The 20258-nt window shown below is 41.2% G+C and overlaps 3 protein-coding genes across 22 annotated transcripts in view; 1 reads left to right on the top strand and 2 right to left on the bottom strand.

The window, feature by feature from the left end:
- Positions 1-3421, bottom strand: part of ZNF146 (zinc finger protein 146) — a 21005-nt gene extending 17584 nt beyond the window's left edge. The window contains exon 1 of one of the 5 annotated variants that reach the window (XM_042230905.2): positions 1832-3421. The gene's annotated coding sequence lies outside the window, so the exon portion shown is untranslated. The remainder of the gene's footprint in view (positions 1-1831) is intronic. The other 4 variants (XM_042230903.2, XM_042230904.2, XM_012190225.5 and 1 more) reach the window with 4 other exon arrangements.
- Positions 1-20258, bottom strand: part of CAPNS1 (calpain small subunit 1) — a 78939-nt gene that overhangs the window by 17584 nt on the left and 41097 nt on the right. The window contains exon 11 of the mRNA XM_012190219.5: positions 3330-20258. This exon is cut by the window's right edge and continues 34505 nt beyond it. The gene's annotated coding sequence lies outside the window, so the exon portion shown is untranslated. The remainder of the gene's footprint in view (positions 1-3329) is intronic.
- The window catches only part of ZNF565 (zinc finger protein 565), a 32716-nt gene continuing 16326 nt past the window's right edge, over positions 3869-20258 (top strand). Inside the window, exons 1-6 of one of the 16 annotated variants that reach the window (XM_060398553.1) lie at positions 3869-3909; positions 9966-10393; positions 13073-13165; positions 13759-13849; positions 16818-16936; positions 18192-18265. In XM_060398553.1, coding sequence (XP_060254536.1) covers positions 18257-18265 — 9 coding nt within the window. In that variant the 5' untranslated portion in view covers positions 3869-3909; positions 9966-10393; positions 13073-13165; ... (1 more) ...; positions 16818-16936; positions 18192-18256. Of the gene's footprint in view, positions 5592-9965; positions 10394-13072; positions 13166-13758; positions 13850-16798; positions 16937-18191; positions 18266-20258 lie in introns of all 16 variants that reach the window. The other 15 variants (XM_060398550.1, XM_060398551.1, XM_060398555.1 and 12 more) reach the window with 15 other exon arrangements.

Raw genomic sequence — 20258 nt, 5'->3', positions numbered from 1 at the left:
GTGAAGTGACGAAAAAGAGGAATGTACAGAATCCATCTTTTACATAAGGACTGGGGACAGGAGGGAAGAATAAAATATACACGAGTGGCCCACCAAATACAGAATCTATTTGAAAGATAAACAAAAAAAAAAACAACTATTTTTTAAAAAATTGGGACAGAGATGAATGTGACAGGGAGGAGAGCAAAATGAGATCTCTCTATGAGATAGAGTTTTTGTTGAAATGCATTATCTACTTTTTTATATAATCAAATTCATTTCTTAAAAAGCAGTCCCTAAACTGGAAACAAATTGAAATACATGAACTCAACTGTGCATTAACTTGTTAATTAACATAATTCCTCAAAACAAGGATTTATTTCCAATGACTTTAAAACAGAGAACTTTGACTCTACATCTTTAGTGTACTCAGTGGAAGGGCAAAAACAGCCACAAAGAAAATTTTCACAGGATACAGTACATTTATGGTTACTACACTACCAACATTATTATAACTATTTTCAGTTATTTTGAAACTGCAGAATAAAGCAAATAAGCCCACACTTGTATTAACCTACTCCAAAATTTTTTTTACCATAAAATACAATTAGGAGCTATTGAGGTAAAAATCCTGAAACATTTAAACTGAATTAGAAATAGTAGTATGAACTCATGATTTTTAAAAATGGGTTTATTCATTCTGTCTATGAAATGGCCTTGAAACAATGTTACCTCTGCAGCAATGAGAGCATCTAGCATCCAGATCTTGGTGTCCAATACCATTCTCCAGTAAAAGGAACCAGAGCTCCTTGGAGAAATCCAAGTTTGGGAGAAAAGGTACAAGGTGGGCCTGGAGTGGAAGAAGCTTTCAAACTTAAATGGTGGCAAGTTTAAATGAGACAGGAGTTAGCAAGAAGGAAGGCCCACTGAATAAAATTGTGATACTATGACTATCAGAAAGAAAACTAGCTATAAGAGGACAAATTTAAAAAATGATAATTAAGGAAGAAAAAAACAGGATAAATTTGATACAATTTGAGGTAGCAATCAAATAAAAGTAAAAGTAATGAAAAAACTAGAAAATCATCACTTTGCAAGCCTGAAGAAATTACTGCTGATTCAGCTAAAGGATTATTTATTGGTGTTAAAACCATTCATTAAATGATTGACGAGGATGAGCAAATTATGAAACCAAATGAGCTCATGAGGATGAGCAAATTATGAAGATTACATTTTGGTCATAAAGGAGAAAATACAATTGCTAGTGGTGGATCAATCATATATTTCTCTCCTGATGTTATTATGTATGCAATTTGAAGATCACCTCTGATGTAGTCTGACCCAAAATAACTCACAATTAGGATCTGTAAAAAATATCACCAGAAGCTCTGTCTTAACCATAAACCATGGGAAAATAACCATCATGGAAATCAAAGAACAAAATCTCATAAAGGAGGCAGTGATGAGTTGCTAAAGATGAGTGTAACCTGAACAAAGAATTCTAACTTCCTCATTCCAGTTATAAAAGGAAATGTCAAAAAAAAAAAAAAAAAAGCTTAAACACAGCAATTTTAAAAGAGCATCTGCATATCTGAATCTTTCAGAAATTTTTACCAGGAACAGTAAGAATAACTATGCTATTTCTATTTCTGAGGAATTTTTTCTCCCTTTCTGTATTTTTAAATTGTTATTTTATATTGGATTATAGGTGGACTATCAATGACATGTTAGTTAAAGATGAACAGCAAAGAAATTCAGTTATGCCCATAGACCTAGCTATTATTTTTCAAATTCAATCTCCTACTGATGGACATGGATTGTTCCTAATCTTTTCCTATGTGAAACACTGTACCTGTATCACTTCATGTAATTCAGGTACATTTGTAGAATGAATTTCCATCTGTAAAATAACTAGGTCAAAAAGAAAAGTAGTTATTATATATACTGCTGAATTACCCTTCATAGGCCTGTTTCCTTCTAATACCAATACTATTTTAATTTCGGAGGATTTAAAATGTTATACCATCAGGGGAACTCCCTGGTAGTCCAGCAGTTAGGACTCTGGGCTTTCACTGCCCAGGGTGTGGGTTCAATCCACACCCTGGCTGGGGAACTAACAAACTCAGCAGTGCGCCAAAAAAAAAAAAAAAAGGTAAAATGTTACTGTTGGGTTCCCACACCCCAACTGCTTTTCTTTTTGAGTTTTACTGGCTATTCTAGCTTGTCTATTTTTCCATATGAAGTCCAGAATCAGCTTAATCTCGGTCCCCCTCCTAAAAAAAAAATTTGTGGATACTTTTATTGGGATAACTTGAAAAACACTATTTTTGTTCCTATCTTACAATACGCCCTACAGCAGTATTTTAAAGTTCTTTTCCGGTAGTTTCTTAAGCTTATTCCTCAATTTTAAAAAAACTGTTGCTGTAAATAATGATTTTCCTCTATCATACCTTCTAACTGGCAGTTGTTTGCCTATCTGAAAGCTACTGATGTGTAGGTATTGATTTGGTACCCAATTATTTAAAATACAAGAAGGATAACTGTAGGAGATTCCTCAGAAAAAGTACCTTTGTTACTTCACAAAATCCATAACCCGGGAAAACGCATTTAACAGTCAGGATATTTAACTGGTCCAGATTCATGGATAAACATTGCAGGAATTAGTTTTTTCAAAGAACGAAGATAACAGTGCCGAATCTAGAACCTCAAGCCCTTGAATCCCCAGTTCTCGGCTTCTGCGCAATAGGACACTGCTTCTAAAAACGGAACGCTGATATTTACTCTAAGACTTAACAGGAGTCCTATTAAAGGACCCCAAAGATCAGGACATTGGAGACCATTTGAAGCAGGCTCCCTCTAACAAAATTATCCTTTAAAATATTGTTAAAAAAAACAACAACAGTGATTTGCCTTCTACCCAATTAAAAGGAAAAGCACTTTTATACCAAAACCCATTTTAAAATTATTTACCACTTAGCTTTTATAGACCTTCAATCTTCAAGTAAATAAGATGTTCCAGAAAGATGGCACCGTTAATCATCAGCACTTTCGACAAGGGAAGTGCCGCTCGGATGTTATTCTCTCAGTGCCGGTCTCCTACACCTCTGAGAAGCAGCCATACAATCCCGTACCCAGTTTCTCCCTCAACAATCTCAAACATCCGGTCAAATTTGCGGTCAAACTCAGGGTCACGCATCGCTCGAACCCTCCCCAGAGGCCCCCACCCCCACCCTACATGTAGGCCAGCAGCTCTTAAACCCGCTCCCCACTCTCGCACCGCACCCCAATAGATCCGGAATCCTTCCCTTCAACGTCCCCGACCCCATCGGCCCAAGACGCCCACATCCCACCTCCTATTTTCGCGCCACGTGGACCCAGGGGCCGGACTGACCCGCGGACAAAGACCAAAATGTCCACTCGATGCGCTGCGCCTGCGCACTCCGAGGGCGAGTGAGCACTCCCAGAAGTCTTCGCGACGCGGCCCGCACGGTCACGGTGGCCGAGCACAGGCTGGTATCTGATTACCTTCTGTCAACAGCAACCGCGCTTTCCCGGCCTTGGACTACATTTCCCTTAAGGCTTTGCTAGTTGACACTCTACGTCTCTCTGTCTCTTTCCCCCAGCCAACTTGGCAGCCTCTTCCTGTGATTATGAGGCTCTCAGAGTGAGTAATCCTGACTTGCAGAAAGATAAATTCAAGCATGGTGGAAGGTTTGGAAAGGGAACCCCTTTCTTTGAAGGCTTTCGAGGGCAGTGTCAAACGGGCCAAGCCCAGACTGTGGGTATGAGGACGCCATCTTGTCTGTGGCTGGACTAGCTCTGGACTACGTTTCCCAGAGTCCACAGTGGCCCAGCGTTAGGTCTCTCTTGACGTCGTGGCGAGATCTTTAGCTCCGCAGGGACCCGGACGCGACCAAGGGAAGGCAGAAGGTGAGGGGTCTGGGACTCTGGGGCGGGGACTGGGCGTGTCCAGAGAGCCTTGGGTTTTTGCGCGCTGGCTGCTGAGGATGCGAGAATCTTTATGTGGCTTTGTGTGTCATAGTGTGAGCAGATTGTGCGACTGTGTGCCTTACTGGGTGTGAAATTGTGACTGTGTATAAAGATGTGGAGGTGTCTCATTCTGTGGTTGTGTCCTTGTATGTCCTAAGAGCGAATATCTGGTTGTATTTGTGTGATACTGACCATTTGTTCAGCACCAAGTGTGTAGCTGTGAGGCGCCTGTGACTCCAGTGCTCTGACAGATTGTGACCCCAGACAGTAATTATAACCTCAGCCTTCCCGTGTAACACAGGGATGGGGCATGAGGTCCATTCTTCTCTGCTCACCCTTGCCTGTGCGGGAGAGTTGGGCGATGAACCTTTAAAAATGACCTGATCCCTCACGATTGTTTTTTCTTGATTCTTCTCCAAGAGATATATTGAGAGAACTACTGTTGAACATTAAAAAGCCAGTTTCTGCGTCCATCAGTTTTTCTTCTTTCCCTGAAACCCTTGTTTTCCGAGATGTGTGGTTAAACACATACACAAGTAATTCAGCCAAATGTGAGGACTAATTGGCTTTATTCAACTTCTGAATCCGGCAGTATCCCATCTACCAAGTAGCTACTCCAAAGGGTTGTACAAAATGGAAGTTTTTTACAGGCAGTAGGAAAGTGGGACAAGGAAGTTATTAGCAAAAGAAAAGAAACGATTGTTTTAGGCCCGGACATCTTTTAGGGGAAGGAAATGGCAGGGGTCTTATCATGCAGATTAGCTCACCGGTGCCAAGCAGGAAATTTCAGATCGATTTGTTTAAAGAGCATATTTTCTTGAGAAACATTTAAACTGGAATTAAGTCTTGGTTTGTTGTTATGGGACACATGACTCCATTTTAGGCTTTTTTTTTTTTTTTTTTTAACATGTGCTTTCCTTTTCTTCTGAAACTTCTTGCCTAACAAAGCCCCACACCACCATTCACCTCCAAGTGAACTGGAGTCCTGTATTTGCCCTTGGAGTCAATTACTGAGTGCCATGAAGGTAAACTGAAAGGCCCACACTCTCCATATTCCCTGCACACCTAGTGTTCATCTAAATGTTTTAAACTTTTCATTTTAAATACTAAAAAATAAAAATAAATACTTAAAACTGTTGCAAAAATAGAATTCCCAAATACTCTTAATCCAGCTTCTCTATCAAAACCAGGAGATTAACAGATACACTAATAGATACTGATATTGTTGTTTTTTTACCGGATGCAGGCGTGCTCTGCTCACCACAGGGAGGTCAATGAATCCAGGAGACGAGGTGCTGAGGCAAGGAAGAGACTTTAATCAGGGAGCAGACCAGCCGAGAAGATGGCAAGCTAGCGCCTCAAAATAACCATCTTATTGGGGTCTGGATGCCAGGTTCTTTTATAGATCAGAGAGAAAGAAGCGATGAGGAACTAAAGTCCAAAGACAGAATAGAAACGAGATGCAGGGGGGAAGTAAACTGAAAGGGTCTTCAGTCTTGCAAAACATCTCCAAGGGAATGTTCAGCCTTCAGAAGTGAAAGTGAAGTCGCTCACTCATGTCCGACTCTTTGTGACCCGTGAACTGTAGCCCACCAAGCTCCTCCGTCCATGGGATTCTCCAGGCAAGAATACGGGAGTGGGTTGCCATTTCCTTCTCCAGGGGATCTTTCCCACCCAGGGAAAGCTCGACCTAGGCTCGAACCTAGGTCTCCCACATTGCAGGCAGACGCTTTAACCTCTGCACCACCAGGGAAGCCCTTAAATACAAGAATACAGTCTCTCAGAAAACCTCCTATAGAGACACAGAACTTAAGATCCAAGTACTGACGTCAAAGATTTCAAGGGAGGAAAGGAAGCCAGGTTGAAAGAAGGGGGAGGAGGCGGGAGAGGGCGAAAGGGGTGGCCTTACAGTCGTCTCCTGCCACCTACAGATACTCAGGCCTCATGGGACTTTTCCCTGGGCCTCCAGAGAAGGGAGGCCTGGAACTTGGCCCTACCAGAAATCAGACCACACCAGAACCAGAATTCCAGTTCTCTGCCAAGAGGGGGTGATCAGTCTCCAATCCTCAGCTCAGGCTGAGGGCCCTTCGACCAGATTCCTGCGTCCAAGACCGGGGGACTAGAAAAATGGGAGAGGACAGGAAGGGTTAAGGGGAGGAAAGAGAGAGGGAAGCGGAGAGAGGTCAATAAAGTTTCTTGTTCCTTACCGGGTCGGGGCACTCTGGCCAGTTGTCCACGTCAGGAGGAGACCAGGGACAAAGGGTCCCAGTTGTGGCCGCTGGGTCTGGTCCATTGGCAGGCAAGGTGGCCCCTGAGTACCCCGAGTGGTCAGGATGTCAGTCTCAGCAAAGAAGAATCCCACCAGAGTCGCCATTTGTTGCAGGAAGGAGGACCCCTTCCAGGGCCTGAAAATGGGCTCTTGTTTAACACTCGGAAATGAATTGTCCGAGCAGAAATAAATTGTCCAAGGAGACACATGCTGACAAAGCAAGAGACTTTATTGGGAAAGTGCACCTGGGTGGAGAGCAGTAGGGTAAGGGAACCCAGGAGAATGTGTTAATCTCTTCTATTCACAGGTGGGCAGGGACAAACTATCTCTGTCAGCTGAACAAAGGCACTTTAGTTTACAGTCAAGCAGAGGGGCAGGGTCCTCCAGGCAAGCCATTGAGTATGATTATAATAATAAAAACAAGTCAAAGAAACAGTTTCCAACATGAAGTCAGAATTGGCTTCCTCCCTGCAACAGTTGTTGTTCGGTTGCCCAGTCATGTCCGACTCTTTGTGACCCCATGGACTGCAACATGCCAGGCCTCCTAGTCCCTCACCATCTCCCAGAGTTTGCCCAAGTTCATGTTCAGTTATAGTTAGTTAGTTAAGTAGCTCAGTCGTGTACGACTCTTAGCGACCCGTGGATTGTGGGGCTCCCTCCTCCATGGGAGCTACCAGGCTCCTCCCTCCATGGGATTCTCCAGGCAAGAATACTGGAGTGGGTTGCCATTTCCTTCTCCAGGGGATCTTCCCAACCCAGGGATGGAACCTGGGTCTCCCACATTGCAGGCAGACTCTTTAACTTCTGAGCCAAGAGTTAATAACTAATCTACAACTTTTGCTCAGATTTCATCAATGTGGCTTAACTGTTCTGTTTCTGGGCAAGGATCCAATCCAGGATCATATGTTATAGTTAAGTTGGTAACTCTCCTTAATCTTCTCTTTTAATTGTATTGTATTATTTTTATTATTTAAAAAATTTTTTGCTGCACTGCATAGCGCATGGGACCTTAGACTAGGGATCAAATCCCTTGTATTGGACACATGCAGTCTTAATGACTGGACTGTGGGGGTGGGGGTGAGTTACTTACTAGGGCTTCGCAGGTGGCTCAGATGGTAAAGTGTCTACCTGCAATGTGGGAGACCTGGGTTCAATCCCTGGGTTCGGAAGATCCCCTGGAGAAGGAAATGGCAACACACTCCAATACCTTTGCCTGGAAAATCCAGTGGACAGAGGAGCCCTGTAGGCTACAGTCCATGGGGTTGCAGAGTCAGACATGACTTAGTCTTTCATGACCTTGACACTTTTGAAGAGAACTGGCAATTTATTTTGTAAATTCTGCAATGTAGAATTTACAGCCTCAATTTGAAGTTGTCTGACACTTTCTCATAATTAAATTCAGAGTATGCAGTTGAGGCAAAATGAAAGTCACTCAGTCGTGAAAGTCGCTCCATCGTGTCCAACTCTTTGTGACCCCATGGACTGTACAGTCTCTGGAATTCTCCAGAACAGAATAGTGGAGTGGGTAGCCGCCATTCTCTTCTCCAGGGGATCTTCCCAACCCAGGGATCAAGCCCAGGTCTCCTGCATTGCAGGCAGATTCTTTACCAACTGAGCCACCAGGAAAGCTCTATTGGGAGACATAAGATCAATTTGTCTCATTATTAGCAATGTTAACTTTAATTTGCCAGGTTTCTTCACTGCAAAGTCATTCTTTTTTAAATTACAATTAATGTGTCTTATGGAGAATTGCTTTTTAGTCTATATGCTGTTTCTTATCCCACTTTAACCTACTACATCAATTGGTAATTCTTGCCTGAAAATTTATTACCTGGTATTTTCCAAATGCTTTTTTTTTCAGATTCTGTTATTCATTCTATATTTATTCATTATAATTTTGTTAGAAATAAAATTTCCTTCTCCCCATTTAACTTACCAACTCTCTGGATTTCAGTACTGTAGGTTATAATCTATTACTATCACTATTTTATTGCTGAATTATCCCAAATTTGACCACTGGAAAATCCTTTGGATTGGCTTCTGTATCCTTTCAGTGTGTCCGCTTGATGTATTTAATTTTAGTATTTCCTTATTTTCCTGCACTACAAGATGTTCCAAGTTGATACTGTACCTTCCCAGCCCCAATCCTGAAATCAGCAAATTTCTGAGGGATCTCTGGCTCCTTTTATGTGAAAATTATACTTAGAAACCAGGATTAGATGTACTCATTGCAAATGGGATGCTCTTGCTTCTTGACTTTCTCAGATATGAAATACATGTATTTGTACTCACATATCTGTATTTGTCTTTATGAAGTGACTTAGCAGCAGCAGCAGCAGCATACTTATATAGATAATCCATGATTTCATATGCTCTCTCCAGTTCAGTACCACAGCACTTCTAGCCTTCTCCATTTCCTTTTCTGGAATTCCTTTCTCTGACAGTAAAAAAAAACTTGGCTTTCATTAACTACATATATTTATTTATTTTCTCAGTCTTAAGTAGAAAGTAGTTAAAGAATTGCTAACCCATATCCCCAAACCTCATACAGTACTTTTTGTACTTAGTCTTACAGTCCATAGTAAAAATATAGCTGTTATTTATTCACTAAGTCTTGTCCAGCTTCTGTCCATGGTATTTCCCAGGCAAGAATACTGGAGTGGGTTGCCATTTTCTTCTCTGGGGGATCGTGCCGACTCAGGAATCGAACCCACGTCTCCTGCATTGGCAGGTAGCTTCTTTACCACTGAGCTACCAGGGAAATCTCCCAAAATACAGTACCTAACCCCCAAAATGAATAAAAATAGTTTTCCCTGTACCTTTCTACATTACTCATTTGTAATATACCTGAGTTCATTTGATACTGTATTTTATTTGGGGTTCTCAAACACACATCACACATCTTGGTTGATTTTAATTATTTTTTGAGTATGTGAAACTTTAACATATTGTGAAAGACAGAATTAGATCAAAAGGTCTACTCAGTTATTCCTCCATCATTCCATCTCTTCTAATTCCATTCTCCCATTCTTTCCACACTGTTCCCAGTCACCCATTGTAGGTAACCAACCAATCTCAGTTTGTTGGGGGTTTAATGGTTTAATATACATAACATAAAATTTTCATTTTAATTCTGCTGTTCAGTAACATTAAGTGCATTTACATTGTACATATATACCACATTATGTTTATTGGTTTATCTGTCCATGAGCGCTTAGGTAACTAACATCTTTTCACTTTTGTGAATAATGCTGCTGTGAACATGGGTTTACAATTATCTGTTCAGGTCCCTGCTTTTCCTTCTTTTGGTTATATATACAGAAGTTGAATTGCTGGATCACATAGTATGTTTATTATTTTGAGGAATCACCATACCATTTTCTAAAAGAGCTGCATTGTTTTATTAATACATTCCCACTGGCAGTGCACAAGGGTTCTGATATCTCTACATCCTTGCCAGTGCCTGTTTCTTTCTGACTTTTCTTTTTTTAAAAAATAATACCCATCCTAATGAGTGTGAAGTGGTATCTCATTATGGTTTTGATTTTTGTGAATTGTCCATCTCTTTTTCCTGTTTACTTTCATGGTGCTTTTTTGGTTTGTTTGTTTGTTTGGGGATTTTTTTTATGCTTTGTCACATGTTTAAGAATTCTTTACACATAGGAATATTAATTCCTCATCTGTGATGTATGATGCAAATGTTCAATATTTTCTCCCTGTTTGACAGCTGTCTTTTGACTTTGCTTCCCTGGTGGCTCAGCAGTAAAGAAGCTGTCTGCAATGCAGGAAACCCGGTTCTGTCCCTCGGTCAGGAAGATCCTCTGGAGAAGGGAATGGCAACCCACTCCAGTATTCTGGCCTGGGAAATCCCATGGACAGAAGAGCCTGGCCAGCTACAGTCCAAGGGGTTGAAGAGTTGGATACTACTGAGTGACTAACACACACTTTTGACTCTGTTTATGTTATTTTTTTTCCATTGAATGTTTTTATTTTTATATAGTCAAATTACCAGTAATTTCCTTTATTGCTTCTAGATTTTGAAAGCCTTTCTTGATCTCAGAATTAAAGGAGAATTTACATGTGTTATCTTCTAATAATTGTAGGGTTTCATCTTTTACATCAAGAACCCTGATCCATTTGGAGTTTAATCTTGGGGTATGGATTTAATTTTGTATTTTCTAAAGGGCTCTATAGTTAGCACCATTTATTAAAAATTTTCTTTGCTCCAGTGATTCGAAATGTGATCTCTATCATATACTAAATGTCCATATATACTTGGTTCTCTTTATAGGCCTTTGGGTCTCTTCCCCTGGTTTGTCTGTTTATGAACTACTGCCATACTTTTTTTAATTAAAGAGGCTTTATGGTACATTTTAATATCTAGTACAGTTACTTTCCTGATGTTCATTTTTTTACTGTCAAATTGTTCTGTTTCTCTTTTATACCATCTCTGCAGCAAAGAGTTCTGTTGGCATAGACCTACATCTCTCTTTTTTTGATAGATCATATGATAATTCTATTTTTTTTATTTATTTTAAGTTAACTTTTATTGGAATATAGTTGCTTTACAATGTATTAGTTGTACAGCAAAATGAATCAGCCATACATACACATATATCCTCTCCCATTTGGACTTTTTATCATGAATTCCTTTGGGTCAGACATTAGACATTTATTAAGAATTGCAAATATGCAAAATCCTAATCTAGAACACAGGGAGATAAAATACTTTTAAAAAGTGAGTCTCTATTTTTAAATTACAGATAATGTAATATGGGAGATAAAACTGGTATACAGATGTCCAAAGCAAAGGATGATAAAGGGCACTAGTTCACTCTGCTATTACACTGTGTGAATTCTTAGGAGGAAGATATTTGTATGACCAGAGAGCAGTCATTGTCATGTCATCATATCTAAGTCAAACTGATCCCATAAGAACTCTGAGGAGGTGAATTGAGTCACCTGTATTTCCTGCAATTTTCATTCTAATCTTCAGAAATCCAAAATATGACAAGTGGAGCAAGGTGCCTCTATAGCTGTTCAGAGAACCCTGAGGCCAATAGGGCAGGTTACAAAAACATCATAAACCCATCTGGCAAGAAGAGCTGAAAGGAAGCATCACTTATACACAGGACTTGGCCTCAGTGACTTTTAGTTCTTTTCCAGCCTCATAAATGTAGTTACCAAATCAAGAAGTTTGCAACTATTGGGAACTGACCAAGTAAAAATAACAAAAGCCATTCTGTGAAAGAGAACTGCTTTTGAATATCCTGAGCTATTGTTTCATGTTCAAAGGAAGATTCTTAGGAAAGTACTTTCTTTTTCATCTGCTACTTGTCAGAGAAGGCGATGGCACCCCACTCCAGTACTCTTGCCTGGAAAATCCCATGGATGGAGGAGCCTGGTAGGCTGTAGTCCATGGGGTCTCGAAGAGTTAGACACGACTGAGCGACTTCACTTTCACTGTTTACTTTCATCCTTTAGAGAAGGAAATGGCAACCCACTCCAGTGTTCTTGCCTGGAGAATCCCAGGGACGGGGGAGTGTAGGTTATATTTAAAAATTAATGCGTGGTTATTGAAAAAATACACTTAAGTAAAACTAAGAAAATTGAAGAACACAACCCAGAAATAACCAAAGTAATCTGTAAGGATAAAAATTTCCAGAGGGACTTCTACTGGCTGTCTAGTAGTTAAGATTCCACACTTCTAGTGCCTCCACTGCAAGGGGTGCAGGTTTGATCCCTGGTCAAGGAACTAAGATCGCACATGCCTCACATGGCATAGCCAAAAAACAAAACACACAAAACTTCCCAGATGTGTTCAATCTGGTTTTTCTATCTGGTCTACTTTGATATATATATGTATTTTACAAACGAGACCACATGATGCCCAGTTGTTTTGTAATCTTTTATTTCACTAGCCATATCTTGAATATTTTCTATGTTATGAACTACTTCATCACTACTAAATTTGTGAGTACTCAGCATTACCATTTTATAGAAATCTTTCACTTATTTAATATGCTGTTGTCTGACTCAGAATCTTGACCATTGCCCAAGAATGTATATACCTCTCAGTGTGTAGATTTTGGGTTGATTTTAGACTGGAAAAATTTATATTTATGTCCATAAAGCTCAATACATATAAAAATATGACATACAGGGAAAGTTTCAAGTTACATCAGAAATTCACTTAGTAAAATATCAGTGTCACATGAGTATTTTGACAGAGGTATAAACTGGCTTGTCAACAAAAGGAATAACTAGTTGTCAATAGCCATAATAATCAGTGATCAGGAAGTGATGTTTTAAGAAATTTTCATCTTAATACAGTAGCTTCTTATTTATATGTAGGGTTTTTTGTGCTTAATTATGTTTAGAAATTATTGGGGGCCTTTGTGTTAAAATGTGGTACGTTTTATTTTTCCAAATTTTAAATATTGGGAAAGATGCTCCTAGTTAGAGTTTTTACTCAGGATGATTGCTTTTTCAGGAATAGGTTACTGATGTTAAGGTGACAACACCTATATAGATCTACTCATGACTGGCAACGTCTCCCACTACCCCTACCCACTACCCCTACCCCAATCCAGTCCAGTATCCTTGCCTGGGAAATCCCACAGATAGAGGAGCCTGGCTGACTAGTGTCCATGGGGTGGCAGAGTCACGACTTGGCGACTAAACAACAGCTACAGGGGACTGGAAAATGTCATCTGTGTGCCCAAAAGAGAGGAAAACTGGATGCTTGAAAAACTGGATAATGGTGAAACTTTAGTAATTAAATTAGTAAGGTCTACCACACTGGCTAAGACCCATTTCTTTTTCTGTGTATAGCAAATTGCTTCTGGATATTAGGTGTGAATTCTTTTTAGAACAAGGAAGACATCCTGGGCTGTGGAGAGAGACTGACAAAAGGCCTGTGCCTAGGTGAGTGAGTATGTGCGTGGTCACTTCAGTCGTGTCCGACTCTTTGCAACCCTAGGGACTGTAGCCAACCAGGCTCCTCTTTCCATGGGGATTTTTCAGGCAAGAATACTGCCATCGGTTGCCATGTTCTCCACCAGGGGATCTTTCTGACCCAGGGATTGAATCCTCCTGTTTATGCATCCTTTACCTGCTTATGCATTTTCTTTACCACTACCACCACCTGGGAAGCCCAGGTGAGTGAGGAGATGCAGACAACAGGAAGCCTTTTATATGAAAGCTTACGTCCTCTGTGGGAACCAGGAGCTCTAAGTCAGTCCCTCAGTGGCTCTAGAACTACATAGATTAAGCTCCTTCAGTATACAAGTTCCCAAAGGCACGTCACTGTCACTCATCTCATAGTTTATACATACTTTAGGTCTTCTGGATCTCTCTTCCATGTCTCTGTCCTTTATCTTCAGAATTCATCTTATCTTCAGGTCTTCTACCTTTTTTATTCCTTCCTTTCACTCTTCGGTAGGCAGTCTTATTTAGTATCAGAGCTTTAAATATCAACTGAACATCAGTAACTTCCAGTTTCATATTCTTGCATTTAGATTTTCTCTGAACTCCAAGATCAAACAGCTAATGGACATTTGGCATTTCCACTCGGATGTATAATAATCATCTCAAGGATTGACGTAAAAGGTAAAACAGAACCCGTAATTGGTCTAGCCAAACCCGCTTCTGTCATAGTCCATTGTGTTAAAAAATGGCAACTTCATGAGAATTCCTTGGTGGTTCAGTCATTAAGCCTTGGGCTTTCACTGCTGTGGGCCTGGATTCAATCCCTGGTTGGAGAACTAAGATTCTCACAAGTCACATGGTGCAGTCAAAAAAAGGGCAACTTTATACTTCTAGTTGCTCAAGCTAAAAACCTTAGCGTCTTCTTGGCTTCTTCTTTTTTTTTTTTAATACCTAAAGTCAGCAAATCCTGTCAACTCTTCCTACAGAAAATATCCAGATTTTGATCAGTTCTCATCACCTCCCCTGCAACCATACCACCCTAACACAAGCCCTTCATCCCTTGCCAGGATTACTGCAGTAACCTTTTCACTGGTCTCCCTGCTTTGGCAACCTCACACACACACCTCCACCCCCTTCCCCCGTCGTCTTAGTCCATTTTTCCATGAATGATCCCTTTTTAAAATATATACATATATATTTATTTACTTATTTATTTATTTATCTGGCTTCTCTGGGTCTTAGTTGTGGCATGTGGAGTATAGTTCCCTGACCAGGAATCGAACCAGGCCTCCTGCATTGGGAGCCTGGAGTCTTGGCCACTGGACCACCAGGGAAGTCCTGAGTGATCCTTTTAAATGAAAATTAGATTATGTCAGTCCTTGGCTTAAAATGTTTCAGTGGCTTCCTGTCTTTACTCAAGAATAAAAATCAAAGTTCTTACAATGGCCTATAAGCCCCATGTGATCCAACTTCCATCTTCCTCTCTGGCCCTCTCCTTCTCACTCACCCCATTCCGGCCACTCTAGTCTCCTTCCTCTTTGTTGTCAGAGAAACCTGCTCTTGTCTTGAGGCCTTTGCATTTGTTTTTCCCTCTGCTAGTACTGCACTTCCCCTAGATATCTGCGTACCACGTGTCATCTTCCCAGTGAAAAGCGTCCTCGGGCTGCCCTTCATTCCCCCAACGCTCCCTGTCTCTCCTTAACTGTTTTATTTCCCTCCACAGAACTTTGACCTCTTTACATATAAACAGGAATATCAATGTCAGTGTATCAATATTTGTTACTTTTTCCATTAGAACCTGAGATCCATGGGAGAGGGGCTGGATTTGTTATCTTCCTTACATGTAGAACCATGCCAACTGAGGTAGGAACTCAGTAGATAGGAAAGAATTCCTGACTCCTTTTTCTCTCTCTGCGTTCATATTCAATCAGATGCCAGAGCCTGTTGATTTTACTTCTCCAACATCTTGAATTCATCCCCTTCCTGTTTCCGCTGTCACCGTCTTGGGTCAGACCCTTTGGGAAAGGACAATCACCTTTCAGCAGATCTCCCTGACTCCAGTTTTACTCCTCTCCACGAAAATAATCTGGCCATATTGGCCCTATCACTTCCTTCTTTAAGTTCTTCAGTGGCCTTCCATTAATTTCTGGTGAAAACCAAACTTTTATATATTTGATCAGTACTCATTGGTCACCTTTACCCTTCAGTCACTGTGGCAGGTGCCATTCACAGTGATGTTGAGACCTGTCCTCATAGTTAATGTTGTAAGCATTATCTACATGCATTATGTAGCGCATGCACGCTCAGTCACTTTGGTTGTGTCCAGTTCTTTGCGACACTATGGACAGTAGCCCACCAGGCTCCTCTGTCCATGGAAGTTCTCCAGGCAAGAATACTGGAGCAGGTTGCCATTTCCTACTCTAGGGGGTCTTCCTGACCCAGGGATTGAACTTAGGTCTTTTGCAACTCCTGCATTGTAGGGAGATTCTTGACCGCTAAGCCATCTTCCTCTAGATTCTAGAATTAATTAAATTTAAATTCAGATTAACTAAAATTAAATTAAGAACTCAGTTCCTGGGTCAGATGAGCCACACTGCAAAGGCTTAGTTTGCCACATGTGGCTATTGGCTGTGTTATTGACAGAACAAGATGTGTAGATTTCCCCCATCACAAAGGTTCTATAAGACAGCACTGGTCTGAACTCTGCCCCAAACTATACAAGTTATTCCCAGTATTCTCTACTTTTCAAACACACCATCTACATTTGGTCCACTGTATTTTGCCACTACTCTTCACTCTGCTCAGAGTGCTCTTCTGTCCCTTTCCATGTGTGTGCCCTCAATCATGACCAACTCTGTGTCACTCCATGGATTGGAGCCCAGTGGGCTCCCCTGTCCATGGCATTTCCAGGAAAGACTACTGGAGTGGGTTGCCATCTCCTTCTCCAGAGGATCTTCCCAACCCAGGGATTGAACCCATGTCTCCTGCTTGGCAGGTGGATTCTTTACCACTGAGCCACCTTCTGTCCTTTTTTTCTCTATTAAATTCTCTGATTTTCAGGCCCCAGATCACATTCTGACATCTTCTTGACATCACCCCCCAATGATTTAGTCTTCCTTCTGACTCTCCTCACCATAGTAAGCTCGTTGCCTCTCTAATTAGAACCAGCCTCTTAAAAAAAAAAAAAAAAAACAGCCTGAATTATGGGACTTCCCTGCAGTTCAGTCATTAAGAATTAGAGCTTCCATCCAACTGCCATATACTCTACTGCAGCTGTCTTGCAGAGCACTTAAGAGTTACTAAGTACATATTTGTATAATGCTAGATGAGGTTATAATAATTCTTCACATGAGATTATAAATTTTATGTATGCAATGACTATATCCCCCAATGCTGAGCACATAGTATGTGATCTATAACTATTTGTGAATAAATGAATAATTTTAACTTCAATAAAAAAAGAATCTGAAAGTAAAGATAATTTAAAAAAAAAAAAAGAATCTGAGTTTCCACTGTAGGGGTTGCAGGTTTGGTCCTTGGTCAGGAAACTAAGATTCTGCATGCTGCTCAGTGCAGCAAAAAAAAACCAAACAGACCAAAAAAACCCCCTGCATTCTCCTAATTTTGAAGCAGGCTGCTCTCCCACCAGCCTCAGCAGCTGCCAGCCACAGAAGGAATCTTATTCTTCAGGAAAGCGGTGGAGAGGGCTTAGGTGGAAAATAAGGATTGCCTGGCCAAGAGGCTTCTAGGAACTGAGTTCTCACTCAGGTCAGTACTCTGGATGTGCCTGTATGCTTGTAAGATGCCTGTATTACTGTGGTTTCCTTGCTCCTATCTGGTTAGTCCAGCTCTGGCTGGAAGCTTTGACAGAGCCCCTCGTATGGATGGTGTGGCCCCTGTTTGGACTTGGAAGGAGAACGCAGAGCCAGGGACATACCCAAGAGGTTTTGCCTGTTGAGCCCAGAAAAGCTGGAAGACTTTGTTTAAGGATGTCTTTTTCATATGGTTTGGCCTGCACAGGTATGTTCTGCTCCTAGCCTATAGGTCCCAGCCTGTAGGTACTGTCCTCACATGAAGGTTGAGTGAGTCTGTGTTGCAATCTTCCTTGCCTCAGCCACAAAGGAAGGTCTGCTTGGAACGACTGGGAGCTGTCTAGGCCCCATCTGGGGTATAGATTAGCATTAACAATAGGTGATGCTATCCCAGTCTCTGGGACAGAGACTGTCCCAGCCGGAACCCCACCTGCTGAGATGCTTGGATTCTGTGTGAATGATGGAGCACATTCACCTTGATTCCATCTTTCCGTTTCCCTATGGTCTAGGAAAGGGCTGGGTTTTGTTAATTCATTAGTTCTTGGTATTAGTGTTGTGTGGGGGATCAAGGAGATGGCAAAAGAAGCCAAGCAGGGACCCCGGAAGTACAGTTGTTTTAAGCTTGTCTGTTTAGGTGGTTTATGGCTAAATTAAAAAAAAAAAAAGTCACTCAGTTGTGTCTGACTCTTTTGAGACCCCATGGACTGTACAGCCTGCCACACTCCTTTGTCCATGGAATTTTCCAGGCAAGGATACTGGAGTGGGTTGCCATTTCCTTCTCCAGGGAATCTTCCCAACCCAGGGATCAAACTTTGGTCTCCTGCATTGCAGGCAGATGCTTTACCATCAGAGCTATTGCTGCCGCTGTTAAGTCACTTCAGTCTTGTCCAACTATGTGCGACCCCATAGATGGCAGCCCACCGGGCTCCCCAGTCCCTGGGATTCTCCAGGCAAGAACACTGGAGTGGGTTGCCATTTCCTTCTCTAATGCAGGAAAGTGAAAGGTGAAAGTGAAATTGCTCAGTCATGTCCGACTCCTAGCGACCCCATGGACTACAGTCCACAGGGCTCCTCCATCCATGGGATTTTCCAGGCAAGAGTACTGGAGTGGGGTGCCATTGCCTTCTCCGGTCAGAGCTACTAGAGAAGCCTAAATAAATGCTGTCTCTAATTAAGCTCAGTTTATGAGATGTGCCCCTTCTCTTTTTCAGGACTCTTCACTTGTTCAACAGAAGAATCTAAAGAAATCCAAGCAGGACAGGTAGTTCTAAAAGCCATGATCCAGGTAAGTGGAAATTTCCTCTATTCTTGAAATAATATCGACATTTGTGTTCCTTATCCTGAAATTTTCCTGTCTTGCTTGAGCCCCATTCAACAACCTGCTCTCAGTTCCTCCAGTGCAGGGAATGAACGATGATGCCCCCCAACCCCCACTTCTGGTGGCCCTCTTTCTCCATCAGTGTTCTTACCAGAGCACCAATGGAGCAGAAGTATATTCTCTTGAGAGAAATACGAGAGCTGCCCTTATCAGAACTGTGGCTAAATAGAGCCAAAAAGAAGATAACCTTGACCTTTTTCATTAACCCAAGTAGTTTCTTTTTTTTCTCTTTGATTTTTAAATGTCAGCCCCTCATAAAAATCATAAAAAATTTCACATTATCAAAGAATATATATGAAAACATATCTATAACATGCATGTGATATAAAGAATAATAAAATGAATGTTGATATATTCATCACTCAGCTTAATGTACCATCTGAGGAACCCCTCCCACATCCCTTCATATATACTGCCTTGCCAGTGTTTTTTAATTTATTTATTTATCTGTGGCTGCGCTAGATCTTCATTTTTATGTGAGGGCTTTTCTTTAGTTGTGACAAGTGGAGCTACTCTGGAGTCGTGCACAGGCTTCTCACTGCGGTGTCTTCTCTTATTGCAAAGCACAGGTTCTAGGGCTCAGGCTTCAGCAGTTGTGGCACAGGGGCTTAGTTGCCCTGCAGCATGTGGGATCTTCCTGGATCAGGGACTGAACCCGTGTCCCCTGCATTATAAGGTGGCTTCTTAACCACTGGACCACCAGGGAAGGCCTGCCTTGCCAGTGTTAATGACTATGTTTAATTTTGTATTTGTTGGTACTTTGATTCTTTTTTTTTTTACTTTGATTCTTATAATAATTTTGCCATACATAGATTCATGCATGCGTGTGTGCTGAGTCCCTTCAGACATGTCTGACTCTTTGCGACCCTATGGACTGTAGCCTGCCAGACTTCTCTGTCCGTGGTATTCTTCAAGCAAGAGTACCGGAGTGGGTTGCCATGCCCTCCTCCAGGGGATCTTCCCAACTCAGGGGTCAAATCCGAGTTTCTTATGTCTCCTGCATTGGCAGACGGGTTCTTTACTACTAGTGCCACCTGGGAAACCCACATGGATGCCTACTAAATAATTTACTTTAGAGTTTTTACTTTTTACTTGTATTAGAGTTTGCCATTTTCAAATTTGATGTACACTTATCATACTCTCCCTGGGGAAGGAAATGGCAATCCACTCTAGTACTCTTGCCTGGAAAATCCCAAGATTTTCCTAGCCTGGTAGGCTACAGTCTATGGGGTCGCAAAGAGTCGGACACGACTGAGCGACTTCACTTCACTTATCATACTCTATTTTTTACCAGATTTTTTTTTTTACTTAGCACAGTGTATTTTCAAGTCTTTCATGTTAATGTAGCGCCAGGTCAGCAGTTCTTAAAGTGGTCCAGGAAGACTTTGAGACCCTTTCAGGAGGTCTAGGGGCCAAAATTACTTCAATAATAATACTAACACCTTATTTCCTTTTTTCACTCACAACTCTAATGAGTGTACAGTGGAATTTCCCAGAAACTATATGAAATGTGTTATCCTAACAGACTGGGGAATTCCCTGGTGGCCCAGTGGTTAGGATTCCAAGCTTTCACTACCATGGCCCGGGTTCAGTCCCTGGGTGGGAATCTAAAATCCTGCAAGCCATGTAGCATGGACAAAAAATAAAATAAAGTTAAGTTGACCAATAGGTTGAATACAGAAGGTATGAAAATCTCTTTCATTCAGCCAGTCATTAAAGAGATTTGCAAAAATATAAAACTGTACTATTAAATGCTTTTTTATTTTGACGGTTCTTGTCCATCAAATGTGTTATTTATATTAACATGTAACAGGCTTATTAATAGTTATTTAAATAAATTAATAATAATTTAAACATTTTCTCTCTTTTAATTTCTAACGTGGTATATATTAGTAGATTT

This window comes from Ovis aries, chromosome 14 (assembly GCF_016772045.2).
Source record: "Ovis aries strain OAR_USU_Benz2616 breed Rambouillet chromosome 14, ARS-UI_Ramb_v3.0, whole genome shotgun sequence".
Classification (NCBI taxonomy): Eukaryota; Metazoa; Chordata; class Mammalia; order Artiodactyla; family Bovidae; genus Ovis; species Ovis aries.
Note: the sequence above shows the minus strand (reverse complement) of the source record. Positions and strands in the feature narration are given on the sequence as shown.